This window comes from Carcharhinus amblyrhynchos, chromosome 31 (genome assembly GCF_965287045.1).
Source record: "Carcharhinus amblyrhynchos chromosome 31, sCarAmb.v2.hapA, whole genome shotgun sequence".
NCBI lineage: Eukaryota > Metazoa > Chordata > Chondrichthyes > Carcharhiniformes > Carcharhinidae > Carcharhinus > Carcharhinus amblyrhynchos.
In genome coordinates, this window is record NC_137354.1 from 3,140,646 (window position 1) to 3,159,400 (window position 18,755).

Here is an 18,755-nt window from a genome sequence, read left to right on the forward strand (position 1 = left end):
CATTGTATTAAATAAAAGGGACTAGCCGAACCTGAAAATACTTACAGTTGATCCGGGAAGACCTACGGGACCTGGCAGACCGGGTGGACCTTGTAAACCTGGCTCGCCCCTGTCTCCTTTCTCACCAGTGGGCCCATCTAGACCCTAGATGTGAATTAAATACAAAATAAAGTTATTTAATAACATAATTCAATACATTTTTAAGCTTTTGAGAGTTGGACTATTTCTAAATGGGATATAGATGATCAAAAGCAATAATGAGATAATTTTGAATTAAGGTTCATTAAGTTTCAGTGGATAGGGTTTTCCAGCCACACTCGCCCCAAGACTGGAAAATCCTGCCCGAGGACAACAGACCTTTCCACATTCTGCCCCACCCCCTCCGTCCGCCACGATTCCTGTGGGTGGGTGGGATGGGAATATTCCATCCTGTGTGTCTGTTACACGATGGCAACTAGTACCACATGGTCATCCTGTTACATTCCATTGTTGTCACATGATGATCCTTTTACAGTCCTATACAAGAATCATTTCTAATCCAGTTGTTTAGTAAATAGGTTAAACCAATAATTAAATTGATCTATACAGCACAAACAAAGATTTATGTGAGCGATTACATTATCAGGGAATTATCTGAGTTTATTGATACAACAGAGAAATTTAAATGGAGGAGACAGCTGGTTAAAAGGTACACTGATATTAAAAACATGAGGTAATGAATCCACTGCCTGTGTTGGAAATAAGATATTAAACATACGGGAGGTCCAATCTGTCCAATATCTCCTTTATCTCCTTTAGGTCCTGGGAATCCCATAATCCCTGTCTCTCCTTTGGGGCCTGGTGGTCCTTCTGGGCCAGAAGGTCCGACATCACCATTCTTGCCACGAGAGCCCTGGAACAACAAAGCACAACATCCAGGGAATGTTCTTTTCATGGCCAAAGTGAGACACTCTGCGGAGATATTAGGAACTTCAAAACGCAATGCAGCGGCAGTAACTCTAAGGGAAATAAGAATTAATTACCTTTTCTCCGTCAAGTCCAGGTACGCCTGGCAAGCCAATTTCACCCTAGAAACGAGATAATCCTGTGTAAGTATGTACGTTCCACTCAGGAAATGCTAACTGTATGATAACTCTACTCTAATTTCCATTTTACAACATTTCAACAATTTCATAGTGTAACTGTCTGCATTCAAGAATTAAACAAGCAACAAGCTCAAACAGAGGAGGAATGACATTTATATTTGCTGTTTTAAATACTTCCACCCCATCTGGAAGGATGAGGAGAAACTTTTGAGGTCTTACCGGTGAAATCTGTCTTGGGCTACAGTAGAGCAAAGTAGATGGCAGTGAGATGGCACTCGTGATTCCAAATTCTCATCTTTATTTTCAAATCCTCCCTCGCTCTTCTATCTCCCTCAGCACTACATCCCTCTGAGCTATCTGTGTCCCTCCAATCCTGCTTGAAGCATTCTCAATTTTCACTGCTCTATCATTAGCAGTTATGCTTTACTCCTGAAATTTATCACAACTTGGTATGGCTCCTGCTCTGACCAAGACCACAAGAAACTACAAAAGATTGTGAATGAAGCCCAGTCCATCACAAACCAGCCTCCCATCCATTAACTCCTTCTACATTTCCTGCTGCCTTGGAAAATAGCCAACTTAATCAAGGACCCCACGCAGTTCGGACATTCTCTGTTCCATCTTCTTCCATCAGGAAAAAGATACAAAAGTCTGAGGTCCCATACCAACTGACTCAAGAATACTTCTTCCCTGCTGCCATCAGAGTTTTCAATGGACCTAACCATATATTAAGCTGATCTTTCTCTACACCCTGTGACTGTAACACTATATACTGTACCCTCCCCTTTCCTTCTCCGCTATGTACACTATGAACGGTATGCTTTAGCTATGTAGTACGCAAGAAACAATACTTTCACTGTATTCTAATACATGTGACACTAATAAAATATTTTAAAAACTCAAAAAGTCAAATCAAAAATTTACTTCCTAAATCTCTCTGTCTCCATCATGTTTTCCTATTTTAAGACACTTTATAGAATTCAGCTGAAATGAAACTAAATTTAGAGTGGTATCTCTTTATGTAGTTTGGTGTTAAATCATGCTTGTATTGAGATACCTCACTACATCAAACAAATATAAATGCAACTTGCTGCTGTTGGTATCTTGTCACAGTAAGAAGTCTCACACCACCAGTTAAAGCCCAACAGGTTTATTTAGTATCGCGAGCTTTTGGAGCACTGCCCCTTCATGAGATGATGAAGGAGCTGTGCTCCGAAAGCTTGTGGTACCTTATAACCCCGTTGGGCTTTAACCTGGTGGTGTGAGGCTATTTACTGTGTCTACCCCAGTCCAACGCTGGCATCTCCACATCATGGCATCTTGTCAAACACAGATCAACAGACTGCCAATTTACCATCACCCAAGGCAGGTTTTATTTCCCCCACCCCCTCCCTCACCTCCTGAGGCATCCAACTAGATGAAAACTTTACCTTTTGGCCTGGAAGTCCTGGCATTCCTGGAACCCCTGGTGGACCCTAAATATAAATCACACAGGACAATGTGAACCTCAGAGAAAAGGATACTGACACTTCCTTTTTGATAAGCAGAAACTTGCAATGAGATACCTCCAGGGAGGTGGGTCAGGCGCTGCGTCCTGAAGATAAACACAACATATGGCAGATGCTGGAATCTGAATCAAGTTGCAAGGGCTCTGACAAAGCATCATCCAGACTCAAAATGTTAGCACTGTTCTCCCTCCACAGATGCCGTCAGGGCTGCAGAGATTTTCCAGCATTTTCTGTTCGTGTTGCTGTGGTTCTGAAATGTGTTTTGGATTGAACCAGATTTATAGTCGCGTGCATCACTGGTTCCTTCAAATGCCCAAATGTTTTGGTGCCTCTGACAGTGAAATCCAATATTGGAATTCTCTTTACAGCTGTTGTCAGGCTTGAGGCTGTTCCAGATGCTCCAAACTGATAAGGAGGAGTCGACAAAAAGACAGCTGCTCCAATTAATGATCGAAAGGGTTGGATTTTGACTATAGGGAGGCCACCGGCACTCAATAAGTGAAACCCAAACTTGTTGGCAGCAAGCCCAATCTGTTCCGAAGGCCATTCCCGGCAGATGTTCCCAGTGCAGGAACATTCACTGTTCAATGACAGTAGATGTACATCATGGGTGCTAAACATCAGCAAAGTCAGACTGCTGCAAATCAGGAACAGACTGGGAAGAAGGTATACTGGTGTCTGTTCCTCCTAGCCATTGCATCTATCTTTCAGATAGAATTTGCCAGTTTTCTCCAACACTCCAAAGATGTGTCGGTTAGGTGGATTGGCCATGTTAAACTGTCCCTGACACTAAGGGACAGTTAGCAGGGTAATTTTGTGGGGTTACAAAAGTAGTGCCAGGGTGGGATTGTTGTCGCTGCAGACTCGATGGGCTGAATGGCCTCCTTCTGCAAAGTTCTATGATTCTATGAATTTGGGAATAAGGTGGGGACAATCAAAGCTCTATCCCGTAGTGTAACTTACAAGAGAAAAACAACTTCTGACATGATCTCACTTAAACCAAACTGAAACACATTACGCACAAAGAATTATTATGATGGAGAATGCACCACCAGGAAGGGCAGCAGGAACAGATCCAACTGTCACTTGTTAAATGAAATTGAATAAATACTTGAAAAGGCAGAGGCACAATGAGCCGAATAGCCAACGACACAGCCAAGGCCAGGCATGCGCAGTCGATTCTGGTGCTCCCGGTCGCTGTACCAGTGATGGTACCACCAGCAGCCAGGATTAGAAACAGCATTGATCAAATAATCACAGCCTTTCTCAGTCCTGTTTGGGCACCAGTTAAAGTCATCCCTTTCTCTAAAATGTTAACAATTCCCAGAACCTGAATTAATGACCCCTTTTTAAGAAGAAAGGCAGAATTCTTAAACTCATAGAAACTTATCAAATTCTAACAGGATTAGACAGGGTAGATGCAGGGAGGATGTTCCCAATGGTGGGGGAGTCCAGAACCAGGGGTCACAGTCTGAGGATTCAGGGTAGACCATTCAGGACAGAGATGAGGAGACATTTCTTCACCCAGAGAGTGGTGAGCCTGTGGAATTCATTACCACAGGAAGTAGTTGATGACAAAACATTGAATATATTCAAGAGGCAGCTGGATATAGCAATGGGTTCAAAGGTTATGGGGAGCAAGCAGGATTCGTTGGATGATCAGCCATGATGGTGATGAATGGCGGAGCAGGCTCGAAGGGCCAAATGGCCTCCTGCTCTTTTCTTCTATGTTTCTATGTGTCCTTTTTATTTCAAACTTGGTGTCAGTGTTAAATGTACCACACGGACAACATTCAATGCACCATTGAAAATGCTGTTTTTAATTAATACCAGGCCTCTGAGTGTGAATTTGGGGACTGTCAGCTGTGTACATACACCAGCCTAAAATACCAGCTGTACATTACTTCACCACGCCTAATGCCAGCTACAGCTGAATACCAGTACAGTAACTGTGACACTATCCCCAATCTTACAAAGGGAAGGACAAAGTAATAACAAAGAACAATACAGAAAAGGAACAGGCCCTTCGGCCCTCCAAACCTGTGCTGATCATGATGCCCTAACTGAATTAAACAAAACCCTCTGCCCTTACTCAGTACCCACCGTGGGAATAGAGGGGTAGGGACTGAGTAAGGGCAGATGCAAAGAAAGAACAAATTAAAGTCATGGGGCACGATCTTACCAGCCGCACACGCCACGCTCCCACTGCAGTGAGATTGAAGAATTTTGCATCCAGCCAAATCCTAGTTCACTGCAGCGGGATGGGAAAAATCCCACAGGATATCGGCCGTAACATTCTGGCCATGGGATCATAGAACAGAATCATAGAATTCCTACAGTGCAGAAGGAGGCCATTCAGCCCATCGACTCTCTGACTGAGATCCTCTCCCCCACCCCATCCCCACAACCCCACACATTTACCGATTATTCTAATCTACACATCTTGGGATACTAAAGGGCAATTTAGCATGGCCAATCCACCTAATCTGCACATCTGTGGGAAGAAACCAATGCAGACACGGGGAGAATGTGCAAACTCCACACAGACAGTGACCCAAGGCTGGAACTGAACCCGGGTCCCTGGCGCTGTGAGGCAGCAGTCATTATTGAGCTTTAGGGGGCAGGCAATTTCTGTTTAACTGCCACTCTGACCAAGACTCTACATCTGGAAGCTAGGTCTTCTCTTTACAGACATTACCAGACTTGCTGATGGCTTTTCAATATTTTGGCTCTATTTCAGGTCTCTTGTATTTGCAGTTTTTTATATCTGAATTAGCAGCAGACCGGTAAAACAGTCAGGGCAAAAAGAACTGGCTCCTTTTGTTTGGATATTTCCTTTTTAAACTCGGCATATAATGTCATGGAAGGTGTAATTTAAGAACAAAATTTAATAGCAGGCCTGAAGCCCAGTCAGAAAATAAGAGGCATTTCACACGAGGTATTTTATGATTCTTGATCAGCGAAACAATCTTCAAGAAGTCCTCTGTGTTTTAATATCGTTTGATTTGGATTCTTGTGATTTCAGCAACTGCTGTGTAAGCTGGGTCTCTGTCAGAATGAGTTTTAATCACGAGAGATTGGGGTTCAGCCTACCCTCTGTGGCAGACTCAACAATCAATCATAGACCTATACTGTACAGAACCACAGAAATGTTACAGTGCAGAAAGAGGCCATTCAGCCCCACTGTGTCTGCACTGGGCAAAAAAGGGGAAAAAAAGAAACTAGCTGCTCATTTTAATCCCATTTTCCAGCAACTGGTCTGTAGCTTTGCAGGTTCCAGCTCTTTCCAAACTCAACCATCAACTTAGCCAGTGAACCGCACCACCCTCTGAGTGAAAAGGTTTTTCTTCATATCCCCCCCTAATCCTTCTACCAATTGTGCACAGTTTGGACCCCCTTATTTGAAGAAAGATGTAGTGGCATTGGAGACAGTTCAGAAGTAGTTCCCTGGACTGATTCCAGAAGTGAGGGGTTTGTTGTATGAAGAGAGATTGAACAGTTTAAAGTAAAAGTAAAGTTTATTTAATAGTCACAAATAAGGCTTACGTTAATACTGCAATGAAGTTACTGTGAAAATCTCCTAGTCACCACGTTCTGGTTCCTGTTCGGGTCAATGCACCTAACCAGCACATCTTTCAGACTGTGGGAGGAAACTGGAGCAGCCAGAGGAAACCCATGCAGACACGGGAAGGACATGCAGACTCCACACAGACAGTGACCCAAGCCGGGAATCAAACCTGGGTCCCTGGTGCTGTGATGCAGCAGTGCTAACCACTGTACCACCATGCCAGCTGGCGTGTTGCCTATATTCTCTTAGGCCTATACTCCCTGGAATTTAGAAGAATGAGGGGAGATCAAATTGAGGTATAGAAGATGATAAAAGGTCTGGATAAAGGAGACGTGGAGCGGATGCTTCCTCTTGTGGGACATTGTAGGGTGAAAGGTCATAGTCTCAGGATAAGGGGCAGCAAATTTAAAACAGGGTTGTGGAGAAACTACTTCTCCCAAAGGGATGTGAATCTGTGGGATTCACTACCCCAGGGTGCGGTGGATGCTGGGACAGTGAGTAAATTTAAGGAGTTAGACAGATATTTAATTAGTTATGGGTTGAAGGGTTATGGGGAGAAGGCAGGAAAATGGGGATGAGAAGCATATCAGCCACGATCAAATGGTGGAGTGGACTCAATGGGCCGAATGGCCTAATTCTGCTCCTATATCTTGTGAACTTATGAATAATCACCTTAAATAAATGCCCCTGGTCATTAACCCTTTCAATTAGCAGAAACAAGTCTTTTCTGTCCATCCTGTCTTGGCCCCTCATAATTTTGTACACCTCAATTAGATCACTCCTTAGCCTCCTCAATTCTAAGGAAAGCAGCCCCTCAGCCTATCCAATCTCTCTCCATTGCTGCAACTGTCCAGGCTATTTACTGTTACTGAATATGGGCTGGTTCAACATGACTTTGGAAGGATGCCTGTACCCGTCTCTAATTAATTAAAAGATAGCTTTATAACTCTTCAGGCTAAACCTCATTTCCAACCATATTGATTACAGCCAGTGTATCCATACAGATATAAAATATGTCCACACGTACACACAGAGGTACACTGGCAGGCTGGGCACAGTCGAATGATAGCATTGGCATGCCACCCCACGTGTGGGCCACTGGGCATGTGCAGACTGGCCACGTTGTGTTGGCAGGAGTTACAGCGTCTCCGCCGTTCACAGCATTTGGGCTATTTTCTTCGCAGAATTTGAACTAGGTTTGAGAGAATAGTGGGTGAGGTTGCTGTTTGACTAACACCTACCTGGAGTGCGTCGTTGATGTTACCATTGTAGTCAATGATCTCAGTTTTACCTGGTTCACCTTTGGGACCTGGTGGACCCTACAGAGCAGACACAATCAGTTAAACAATCTGTTATCAAAACCAGCAAGCCAGGAACAGGCTCTGGGCAGAACTCAGGCTCATTATATTCAGTGTAAACTGAGGGATAATTTATATTGTAACAACAATGCGTAAGCACAAGAAAGCAACAGTGTATATTACCATTGGGGAATTAATTATCAAAGCAAACGGACATTATCAAAAAGAATAATCAAACCAAAATTCAACTTACTCGTGGTCCTAACACTCCTGCTTCACCCTGTAAGAAATTCCAGAATATTCCTTTACTGAGAAACTGGTTACTAATCTTATTACGCAACTTTCAGAGTTAGTGCAGAATGCTCACTGAATGGGGAGACTGAATCCGGTGGGAATCTTGTGGGAAGCAACTCAAACAAGTGGAAGAAATTCCTTTGTGGGATCAGCAAGTTTGCTTTCCTGGTACTCTACACCTGCCTTACTCCAGAAACTGATTTTGATTTGACTTATTATTGTCATATGTATTGGGAGACAGTGAAAAGTGTTGTTTCTTGCGCGCTAAACAGACAAAGCATGCCATTCATTAAGTACACAGGGGAGAAGGAAAGGAGAGGGTGCAGAATGTAGTGTTACAGTCACAGCTAAGGCATAGAGAAAGATCAACTTAATATAAGGTAGGTCCATTCAAAAGATGTGTGGGTTAGATTGACCCTAGTATCTGCGGGATTAGCAGGATAAATGTGTGGGATTAGGGGAATAGGGCCTGGGTAGGATTGTGGTCAGTGCAGACTCCATGGCCTCCTTCTGCACTGTCGGGATTCTATGGTTCTTTATGAAAAAGACTGTCCTCTATCTCTGGACTCCCTGCTGGACTCCAGCCCCCCACCCACACCAGAGACTCCCCTGACAGCCTCTTCCTGCAGAAACCTCCCCAAAGACAGCCCACACTATCCTACAGCTCTGCTGCCTCTTCCATGGTTTTCCAGCTGGAGAATGAAGCCAAGCCCCCAAGGTCCATGTTATGGATGGACACAGTGAAAAGTTTCTTCCACATCTCCACCACCCAGAACAATTAGGGCTGGAATGAAGAAATATTTCTTCACTCAGACGGGGGTGAACCTGTGGAATTCTCTACCACTGAAACCTGTGGAGGCTGGGTCACTGAATATATTCAACAGGTAAATAAAGTTTAGAGGCATCGAGGGGTTTGGGGAGAAAGTGGGAATCTGACATTGAGATCAAGGATCAGCCACGATCATGCTGAATGGCGGAGCAGGATCAAAGGGCCAAATGGCCTTCTTCTGCTCCTAGTTTCTATGTTACGAGAGTGACTAGAGAATATTATTGGTTGTAAAGCAGCTTGGGTTATCCTTGCATTGTGAAAGGTGCTATATAAATGCAATCTTTCTTGCTTTCTAAAACCATCAGAAGGTATCAACTGAACCATTCTAAATTGCCAAATCTCGATAACAACAAGCCAGCAGAATTATACACAGCGATAAATAAATAAATAAACACCAACCATTGGTCCTGGAGGCCCAGGTAAACCTGGGAGACCCGGTTCACCCTTAATTCCACCGACAGCTGATCCAGGATCCCCTCTGTCACCCTAGTGAAGAAAAATGAATGGTTACATGAAGCAGTGAGAGAGTGGACATGAGTCTCCTCATGGCCAGATACAGGAAATTTAATTCTCAATCACTAATCCTCTGTTTAAGAGTCAATGAATATATACAAATTACAGATATCAATGTTAAATACTCCCAGACTGATTCCAGTTCCCACTCCTAGAGCTGTGTTTTCATGAGGGTCTATTTCTGGAGACTCATTAAAACTTCCCCTCCCTCTCCTAAACCCTCCCAGAACATTCCACCCTTACTAAACCAGGGTCGCTTTTAATTATCTAACCCAAAGCAAATACAGACATCAAAACCTTGCATTTGTGTAGTTCCTTAAAACAAAGCAATATTCCCCAAGTCCCCTCACAGAGTGTTGCCAGCCAAAGTAATCATGGCTAAAAAAGTAGTTGATATTAGGATAGGATAACTAAAAACTGGACTATAGAATTAGATTTCAAGGATGGTTTTAAAATCAGAGAGAAGAAGGGAGAGGCAGAGAGGTTTGGAGAGGGATTTATTAAAATCAAAGAGAGAAGGGAGAAACAGGGAGGGAGAGGTAGAAAGGTTTCAATAGGGGAAAGGCAAAGAGGTTTGGAGGTGGATTTCTGGACTTGAGGATCTAAAGAGCTGAAGGTACAGCTGCCAATATTGGGGCAAAGGATGGACAACAACCCAGAGTTGGAGGGATGTGGATATTTCAGAGAATTGTAGGATTGGAGGAGTTCCAGAGATAGGGGTGAGATCATAGTGGGATCTGAACAGAAGGTCGACAATTTCAAAATGGAGTCATTGCTGGACAAGGAACAATGTAGGTCAAAGTGCGTGGAGATCAAAGGGTGAATGGGGCTTTGTTCGAATTGGGATGTGGGGGCGTAGAGTTCTGGATCAGCTGAAGTTTATAGAGGTGAAAGATAGGAGGTTACCTGTACTGTTCTATGTTCGCACTGGAACAATCGATCCCAGGACTAATAAAATAAATAGGTGACCGTTTTAGCAGCAGATAAACTGAGACAGGGAGAGAAACTGGCAATGTTATGGGAGTGAAAACAAGTGGTCCTTGCCATGAATATGGAGTTGGAAACAGAGCTCAGTGTCAGTAAGGGTGTTGAAGTTGTGAACAGATTGTTACAGGCCAATTCAGGGGTGAGGGAATGGAGCATGTGCTGGGGGCTGGGACAACCACTTTAATCGGAGGTAAAGCAGGCTTGGCCAGATGTGGAGATCCAACAGTCTGCAGGGAATATCAGAAAGGAGATTTCGCTGGGAAGATTGTCATTGTCCAGCTCTGGGTGGGATGTTACCTTTCACTGCGAACACAGGTACAAACCCTGCTCCTCTAGTGAATGTCACTGAGAAGCAGCATGGATCTGAGTAATAGGTGTGGGTGGCTGGGAGGAGCAGTAAACAGAGGTGACAGAGAGGTGATAATGCAGACAGTACACACCTCCTGGTGTAGAAACGACCTCTCACATCCTGCTTTACTAATGTAGATCTGTCAGAGGCAGGTGGATGAATAGTTTATATCAATATTTTAAACTGTCCATAGCTATAAGCAGTTTATCTGGATGAGGTGTTCAGTATGAGACAATGTCAGACAGCAGACTTACTTTCTGTCCAACTGCACCATCTTTCCCTGGTATGCCACTTTCACCCTGTGCAATATCAAACACACACATATTTGCAATTGAGCCATTTCTAGTCTTGTACATCTGATCAGCAATGTTCCAATTCATGAGAAAATTATCCAAAATGACCAGAATTTGCCACTCGCCCATCCCTGCTGGGTTCTGAGGGCCACCCCTATGTGGTTAACTTTCCTGGTAACATAGTGGTTAATGAATAATTATACTCAGTAATTGGGGTAATTGATAGCACATCAGTACAACTGTTGTTAAACTACAATTAACTTACATTCAACTCTCTTCAAATCAACTTTAGATTCAGCTCCTATTTCTTACTCACTTCTGCTTGCACCTAGTAACACGGCTTGGAATTTTGTAATTATCCATATTAATAATATTATAAACAATAACCTGTTCAGTTATTAGCGGGAGCAACACAATCTGCTCAACTCTTGATCTGATTGGCTCGTTTGCCACTTGCTCCATTAATTTAACTTTATTTATTAGTCACAAGTAAGGCTTACATTAACACTGCAATGAAGTTACTGTGAAATTCCCCTAGTTGCCACACTTCAGTGCTTGTTTGGGTCAATGCACCTAACCAGCACGTCTTTCAGATGGTGGGAGGAAACCGGGGCACCCAGGGGAAACCTGCACAGACACAGGGAGAACGTGCAGACTTTACACAGACAGTGACCCAAGCTGGAAATTGGACCTGGGTCCCTGTGAGGCAGCAGTGCTAACCTCTGTGCCACCGTGCTGCCTCAAATTACTTAGAAAACAGTCATGGGAAACTTTACAAATATTTTCTGGTGGTCAGAATTTTACAAACATATTAAAACAGTCGATTTCGATTTGTCATTCAAAAATAAAATCCCCTCCAATTGAGATTTAAACATTTATTTGTGTCACAAGTAGGTTTACATTAACGCTGCAATGAAGTTACTGCGAAAATCCACCAGACTCCACACTCCAGAACTTGTTCGGATACACTGAGGGAGAACTTAGCATAGTCAATAGCCTCACAGGCACATCTTTCGGATTGTGGGAGGAAACCCGAGCATCCGGAGGAAACCCATGCAGACACGGGGAGAATGTGCAAACTCCACAATGACAGTTATCCAAGCCAGGAATTGAACCCAGGCCCTGGCCCTGTGAGGCAGCAGTGTTAACCACTGTGTCACCGTCCCATTTCAAATCAAAAAGGCAAATTGTGAGTTTTCATGATTGCACTGGGAGTGATATTTTTGATGGAATTCTGGTGCTGAAAGTAATGCGCTGTGCAGACAAACCTGCTGCAATATTTCAGATCGATTGCAGAGGGTCTGTACATGCTGCAATTATGTTCGTCTCAGCTGGCAGCTGCATGGAAACCAACGGATGTGAACTGAGTGAACATTTGGCAAGTGCAGCTGTGAATCCTGCTGTAGAGCTGGATCCTACTACAATATTATTTAATGTCAATATATGCATCATATTACATTAATGTATCAGATTATTATATATTAATATTCTAAAGTTATTGGCAAAAACCGCAATGCTAGCCACAAGAATTCCAAACAGGATGGCATAAACATGATCTTCTCCAATGTACTTTCCCGCTCCAAGAACATTTTAAACTCAAGGTTTATTTATTAGCCTCAACTAGGCTTACATTAACACTGCAATAAAGTTACTGTGAAAATCCCCTAGTCACCACACTCCGGTGCCTGTTTGGGTACACTGAGGGAGAATTTAGCATGGCCAATGCACCCGAACCAGCACATCTTTCTGACTGTGGGAGGAAACCGGGGCCGCTGGAGGAAACCCATGCAGACACAGGGAGAACATACAGACTCCACACAGACAGTGACCCAAGCCAGGAATTGAACCTGGGTCCTTGATGCTGTGAGGCAGCAATGCTAACCACTGTGCCACCGTGCTGTGTCTCGTAGTGTGGGGGCACACCATGTTACACTGAAGGTGAATTCTGTTTTTATAAATGAACGGGGTCAGATAATGAATCCAGCACACGTGTCAAATACTACCAGCTGTGACTGTGACATCTGAGTGTGGTAAACTAGTTACATGCATTTAATAAAGATACGTTGTGAAGGGACTTTACTGCATGGTTAATGCTTCAGCAATAACTTCACACATTCTTAACCTTCCAAATTGTAAAGTTAGTGCCAAAATCCAACCTGCAAACAGAATAAACATGGAACAGTTCCGTTGCTACAGATTGATCTGACTCTAGAATACATTCAGTTCTCAGGGTGGAATTGTTCCATCCCGCCTGCCATGGGCATCGTAGCAGGCGGGACACAGATCATGCAAAGATCCGTTGATTTCGGGTGGGAATTTCCAGGCTTGGAGGGAACGTAGCCGGAAAGTCCCACCCAAAATCTACGTTCAAAGTGGAAATCCTAATTATAATAAGTCATTTGTGCTAAAATCGATGAAACAAAACATATAGAACCGAGAATTCCGATGGGAATTACAAACAGGGTAACAGCACAGATACAACACATCACTCTGCCAAACTGATCCATGCCGATGTTTATGCTCCACATAACCAATCTCATTTCATCCAATCAACATATCCCTCTATTTTGCTTCTGCTTAAAGGCATTTTTGATTGGTGCTGTAACCAGTCCACGTGCTGGCACGTTCTACATTCCAACCCATCTTTTCTGTATCTTCTCCAGTGCCTCTCTGCTCTTTATCTAATATAGAGACCTGAACTGAGCACAGTACTCTGTATCTAACTCCCCGAGTGGAACCTTAATCACACCATGAGTGATAGGTGACGATAAGGGATACAGGCTGGTGGTATCTTGCCAGGAGCGGCAATCACTGCCAAATAACTGCTCCGTCCCTGCATCACCCAGAGCTCTGCGTTTTTGGCCGGGAACTCCAAGCCTGGCTTCTTCAGGTTTGCAGAGTTTATCCTCAATCCAACCACTGGACTGTCAGGGGTAGACAGGACACGTTCCCCTCCACCCCCCTTTTCATGGCACTGACTGTCATATTCTGGTTAAATGTTCACCAACACACTGAAAAGTTGGGATGCTTCAATAGCATTTCAGTGGGTGTTAGTGTATGATTGTCTGAGTGAACGTGTAAATGGGCAAGGGAATCGGGTGGATGAGCTGAGTGGGTTATTGGGTAGGGTGGCAGATGGGTAGCGTGGTGAGGTTTGGTTATTGTGATGCAGGGAATGGGACAGTTAGATCCATTTTTCTCTACAGTTCCAAGAGTTTATCTTGAGGTCTGATAAAGCTGTCAGCTCTGACACTTACTGGATTATAGCCATCGGTTTTTAATTTTTCATGATTTATCAGGGATTCTGTAAAAAAAACTCTTACAGCTCATTATGTAGAGCAGTGCTGATGATAAAACATATTAAATTATGAATGTTAAACAGCAGGAAAGGCTTTGGAATTTAAATATTATTAGCTGTTCAAATAGCACTGTTATAAATGTCGAGTGCAGTTCTGTGATTGCTTCCCTCAATGTTCTCAATATCACACCTAGAACAGAATCACAGAATGGGGCCATTTGGCCCACTGGGTCCATGCTAGCCCTCTGTAAGAGCTACCCAGCTTGGTCCACTTTCCCGCCTTTTCCCCAGAAATTTTCCTTTTCTGATTATCATCCAATCCCCTGTGTGAAAGCCTTAATTAAACAGAACATTCCAGAATGTGTAAATTAGAAAGCTTTCCCTCGGGTCACCTCTGCTTTACCCTCTTGATCCTTTCATATCTCTCCTCTCTCACCTTAAACCTCTACCCCCTAGTTTTAGACTCCCCTAACCTTTGAGAAAGGAGATTGACTATCTAGCTGATCTATGCCCCTCGTTATTTTATAGAATGTGCTAACTCCACATGGACAGGGACCCAAGCTTGCATCTTAGCTTAGGCCAAACCTTCAGCCTCCATTGCTAAATTTTGAGTACCAGACATGGAACCAGCTCCCAGTCACAATCAGAACAGTCAAACCTGGAGCTGAATAAAGGCACAATTGTAATAAACTAAAAGCAAAGTGTTGAATGCAGACACCACACAAGAGAGTGATTTGGAGAGGTGAGAGGGGCTGGCAGTCAGGGAGAGGACGGGGAGAGGGAGGAAGTGAAGGAAGAGGCAAAATTAAAAGAAAAGTTTTAACTCAGCTAATAAAAACCATTCAGCATATTGGTTAAAACTGGTCAACTACAAAGCAATACAAGTCACCTCGACATTACTGCATTGTTAGGCTATGAGCTAAGTGCACAAGAAACACCTCATTCTGAAAAGACATCACAAGGAAATGTGCAAATGATCAAACACATGAAACAATATGGAGCGCTACCTTTTGTCCAGCTGGCCCAGTCTGTCCTGGCTCTCCCTGTGACCAGCAGAAAGCAGGAGTGGAAAATAGGTAAGAAACGGAGTGAGGCAAAGATACAAAAGGAAAAGTGCAGAATAATGTGGTTTAATGACAGTGCCGCACTCTGACTAACCTTTAACCCAGGAACAGTGGAAGTAAGTGACCCCTATTGATTGAAGATTGGAAATAGGAGTCAGAAATCAGCAGAAAGTTTATGGAAGAACGTAAATGATGAAGCTGAGTTTTAGAAGCATTAGTAAATAATTCAGTGACACTTATTAACAACTTAAACTGATCTTAACAGGCAACCCAGCACATTTGCTGTAAAGTGAGTGATAAAACACAGAAAGAGATATTAAATGAGACTGTACGGATTAATTCTTTTTGTTAATATGCTTCCTCAGAAGTAATCAGTAACGCTGGTTATACCTCCTGAAATCCCTGGGGAAAAATGGGCCGACAAATACGTATCCCTGAGTCTTGGGCCATTTTGTTGGATGCACCAAAGGATTTTGACTAACTAGCTGGGATTTGGAGACTGGGAAGAAAGTCAGACGAGGTGGAGATTGTAACAGTGGTGTTCCAGTAATGTTCAAGGCAATAATGAAAATGGGAAATAGGCTAAAGGACCTGTTTCTATGCTGTAAACCTCGATGACTCCCCATGTCTGTGTGGGTTTCTTCCGGGTGCTCTGGTTTCCTCCCACAATCCAAAAATGTGCAGGTTAGGTTGATTGGTCATGTGAAATTGTTCCTTAGTGTCAGGGGGACTAGATGGGTAAATATGTGGGGGTTATAGGGATAGGGCCTGGGTAAGATTGTCAGTGCAAGTTTGATGGGCTGAAAGGTCTCTCTCTATACTGCTGGACTCTGATTTTCAGTAACACGAACCTCATGGAAAGACAGGAGAGGAATTAGCTTTGCTGCCTGTAACTAGAACATTCTAAGTCATGCTTCAGTTAGTCTGGCAAGATTTTGGCAAACCCTTGCTCCAACATCACAAGGAACTTCTTACAAGCTGCACAATTTTTTAATATTTCAAAATACTCCAAATTTTTAGGAAAACATTGAAGGAATGAAGTTATAGTCTTCCTCACAATAATGTGAAGATGCCAGCATTGGACTGGGGTGGGCACAGTGAGAAGTCTCACAACACCAGGTTAAAGTCCAACAGGTTTATCTGGGATCATTCACCTGATGAAGGAGCAGTGCTCTGAAAGCTCGTGCTACCAAATAAACCTGTTGGACTTTAACCTGGCTACTTACTGTTCTTCACAATATTAACAGACTTCACGTTGGATTAACATGAGCAAAAAGTGCTTTGATTTTGGAGCGTTTTGAATTTATCAGTTCATTAACGTGCACACAGGTTCTGGCAGGGAAATCTGAGCGTTTGGGATACCTTTGCACCAGGTTTTCCTGGCATACCAGGTCTTCCTATCTCCCCCTACAGAAAACAGGAGAACAGAGACTGGAATAAATTGTACAGAAAGGCTGAAAACAACAGTGGGAGTGAGGAGAAACAGCGAGAGGGAAGAGGGGAAGAAGATAACAAAACTAAAGGAAAAGGGATCAGAGCATTTTAGCCAGATACACATGCTGTTTAACTCCATATCAACCAACAGATAATGAATCTTTTCAGGGATTGGGTTATTGGCTGAGACAGTTTTCGAATACATATCTAAACTATGTTAAGTGACAGTTTTCTCTCAAACGTTAAATTTTGAGTTTATGATCACTGGTTTCTCAGGGTTATGTCTGAAAATCAATTTCACCCAAAATGATCCAGCCCATTGGATGTCTCGGAACAGCAGATTCAACACTGGACCAGAAAGCCAGGGCTCCAGTGTAAGGTGGGAATTGTGTAGGAGTTCCATCTCTATTTAACCAATGACCGTACCAACGCTTTGGGCTTCGGGTAGACTCAGAAGGACTGAAATCAGTTCTGCTCACAGCGACATGAAGACTACTTTGGCTCACTCAGTTTGTAAAACTGTTTCAAGGTGAAGTAACTGTCCTGTGATTGAACCTCCCACTGGCTGGGAAGTGCCTTGCTTCGATTCTGTGAGGATATGTCAAGCTGCAATAAATTTAAACACATTTCCTTTCTTTGCTCTGTCTCATCTGATTAATGGCTACTTGCTGTTGGAATGAATTTTGACTTGATCCCTGAGTTCTAAGAATCATAATAATGGGTACATTTACGTGATGAAGGAAGGGAGTGGATAGGAAGGAGCAGGGTGGTGGGATAGGAAGGCAGGGGTAGATAGGAAGGAGTGGGTGGGTTTGATCTAAAGAGGTCTGCCCCACAACTGGTTACGGGTCAATGAAGAGCGACTCCGCTCACCCCTCCCCAGCACCCTCCCTCTTCCTTCCCACCCTTTAAACATTAAAATTTAAAAAGGAATTGGGTTTCCTTCTCCCGCCTGTAACAGTTGATGCTGTAGACATTTTATTATCAGGTCAAATCATAACAAGCCTAACTGAGCTTTAATATTAATCTAAAAATGGGCTGCTGATTTTGACCACCTCCCCCCTGTAATCTGAGGCATTTTCACACACACCATTACTGAACACAATAAGTGTTAATACTAAGAGTTGCTCAGTGGCCACATGGCTGTACTAACTCCCAACATGCCGCTTCCCTCAGAGAGCTTCACCACCTGATCCCAATTGGTCAACCAAGCCAGGTGACCCTTTTCTGCTGTGTTGCCCTTAAAGGGACAATGACCACAGGGAGGGAGTCTGGGGGGTGATTGGGAAAGTGGTGGGATGGGCACTCACCCCAATTTGTGTGATGCCCCATGAGTACATGCCCAGCAAGGAGGCGGGTACTCATGCCCACTGTTTCCAGTGTTGCCTCTTTGGTAGGATCTCTTTCGGATTATTTCAGTGAGAAGAACAATCAATTTCTCTTGTAGGAGACAGTGACCAGTGGATGACAATGTGATTTTGCTCCGCACTGCCCCCATTCCTTTCCCTCAGCCTCCCTCTGTCTCGAGCGCAGTGTAATGTCAATGACCATCATCTCTTTCAAGCAGCCACTATCTGTGTGTGTGCTCTCACAGTGAACACTGGCCCAGCTATTCCACACAGCGATACCCCAGAGAAACTCAATCCTGCTGTCTGAGGCACTGTCAAACACTGTGCATCACAGGGATGCCGGGAACCCGGACCATGTGCCCACTCCTGGTGTTGGGAACACAGAGTCAATCTGGTACCACTGCTGTCTGGTTCAGTTAATAACACGGGCTGGACTGGGGATTGAACCCTGGAACACTGTGGCCTGATTGGTTCAACTAATCCCACCATAATGACCACCAGCATTATTAAGAACTCCACCCACTCCGGACATTCTCTCTTCCATCTTCTTCTTTCGGGAAAAAGATACAAAAGTCTGAGGTTATGTACCGACCGACTCAAGACCAGCTTCTTCCCTGCTGCTGTCAGGCTTTTGAATGGACCTACCTTGCACTAAGTTGATCTTCCTCTACACCCTAGCTATGACTGTAACACTACATTCTGCACTCTCTCCTTTCCTTCTCTATGAACGGGATGCTTTGTATAGCGCACAAGAAACAATACTTTTCACTGTAGACTAATACATGTGACAATAATAAATCAAATCAAAATCAGCCACAGCAAGCAGGATAAATGCAGCACCTTGACAGCTTATGTATTGATTTTCCCCAAAATACCCACGTGTGTG

At 43.7% G+C, this 18,755-nt stretch overlaps 1 protein-coding gene across 1 annotated transcript in view; it reads right to left on the reverse strand.

Annotated features, from left to right (window-relative positions):
- The window catches only part of col13a1 (collagen, type XIII, alpha 1), a 92,062-nt gene that overhangs the window by 33,722 nt on the left and 39,585 nt on the right, over positions 1-18,755 (reverse strand). The window contains exons 12-22 of the mRNA XM_080215649.1: positions 16,449-16,493; positions 15,181-15,213; positions 15,030-15,065; positions 10,686-10,730; positions 8,982-9,068; positions 7,713-7,739; positions 7,403-7,480; positions 2,516-2,560; positions 1,023-1,067; positions 758-892; positions 46-144 (exon numbers count right to left, since the gene is read on the reverse strand). Of these exons, the coding sequence (XP_080071775.1) occupies positions 46-144; positions 758-892; positions 1,023-1,067; positions 2,516-2,560; positions 7,403-7,480; positions 7,713-7,739; positions 8,982-9,068; positions 10,686-10,730; positions 15,030-15,065; positions 15,181-15,213; positions 16,449-16,493 (675 nt within the window). The remainder of the gene's footprint in view (positions 1-45; positions 145-757; positions 893-1,022; positions 1,068-2,515; positions 2,561-7,402; positions 7,481-7,712; positions 7,740-8,981; positions 9,069-10,685; positions 10,731-15,029; positions 15,066-15,180; positions 15,214-16,448; positions 16,494-18,755) is intronic.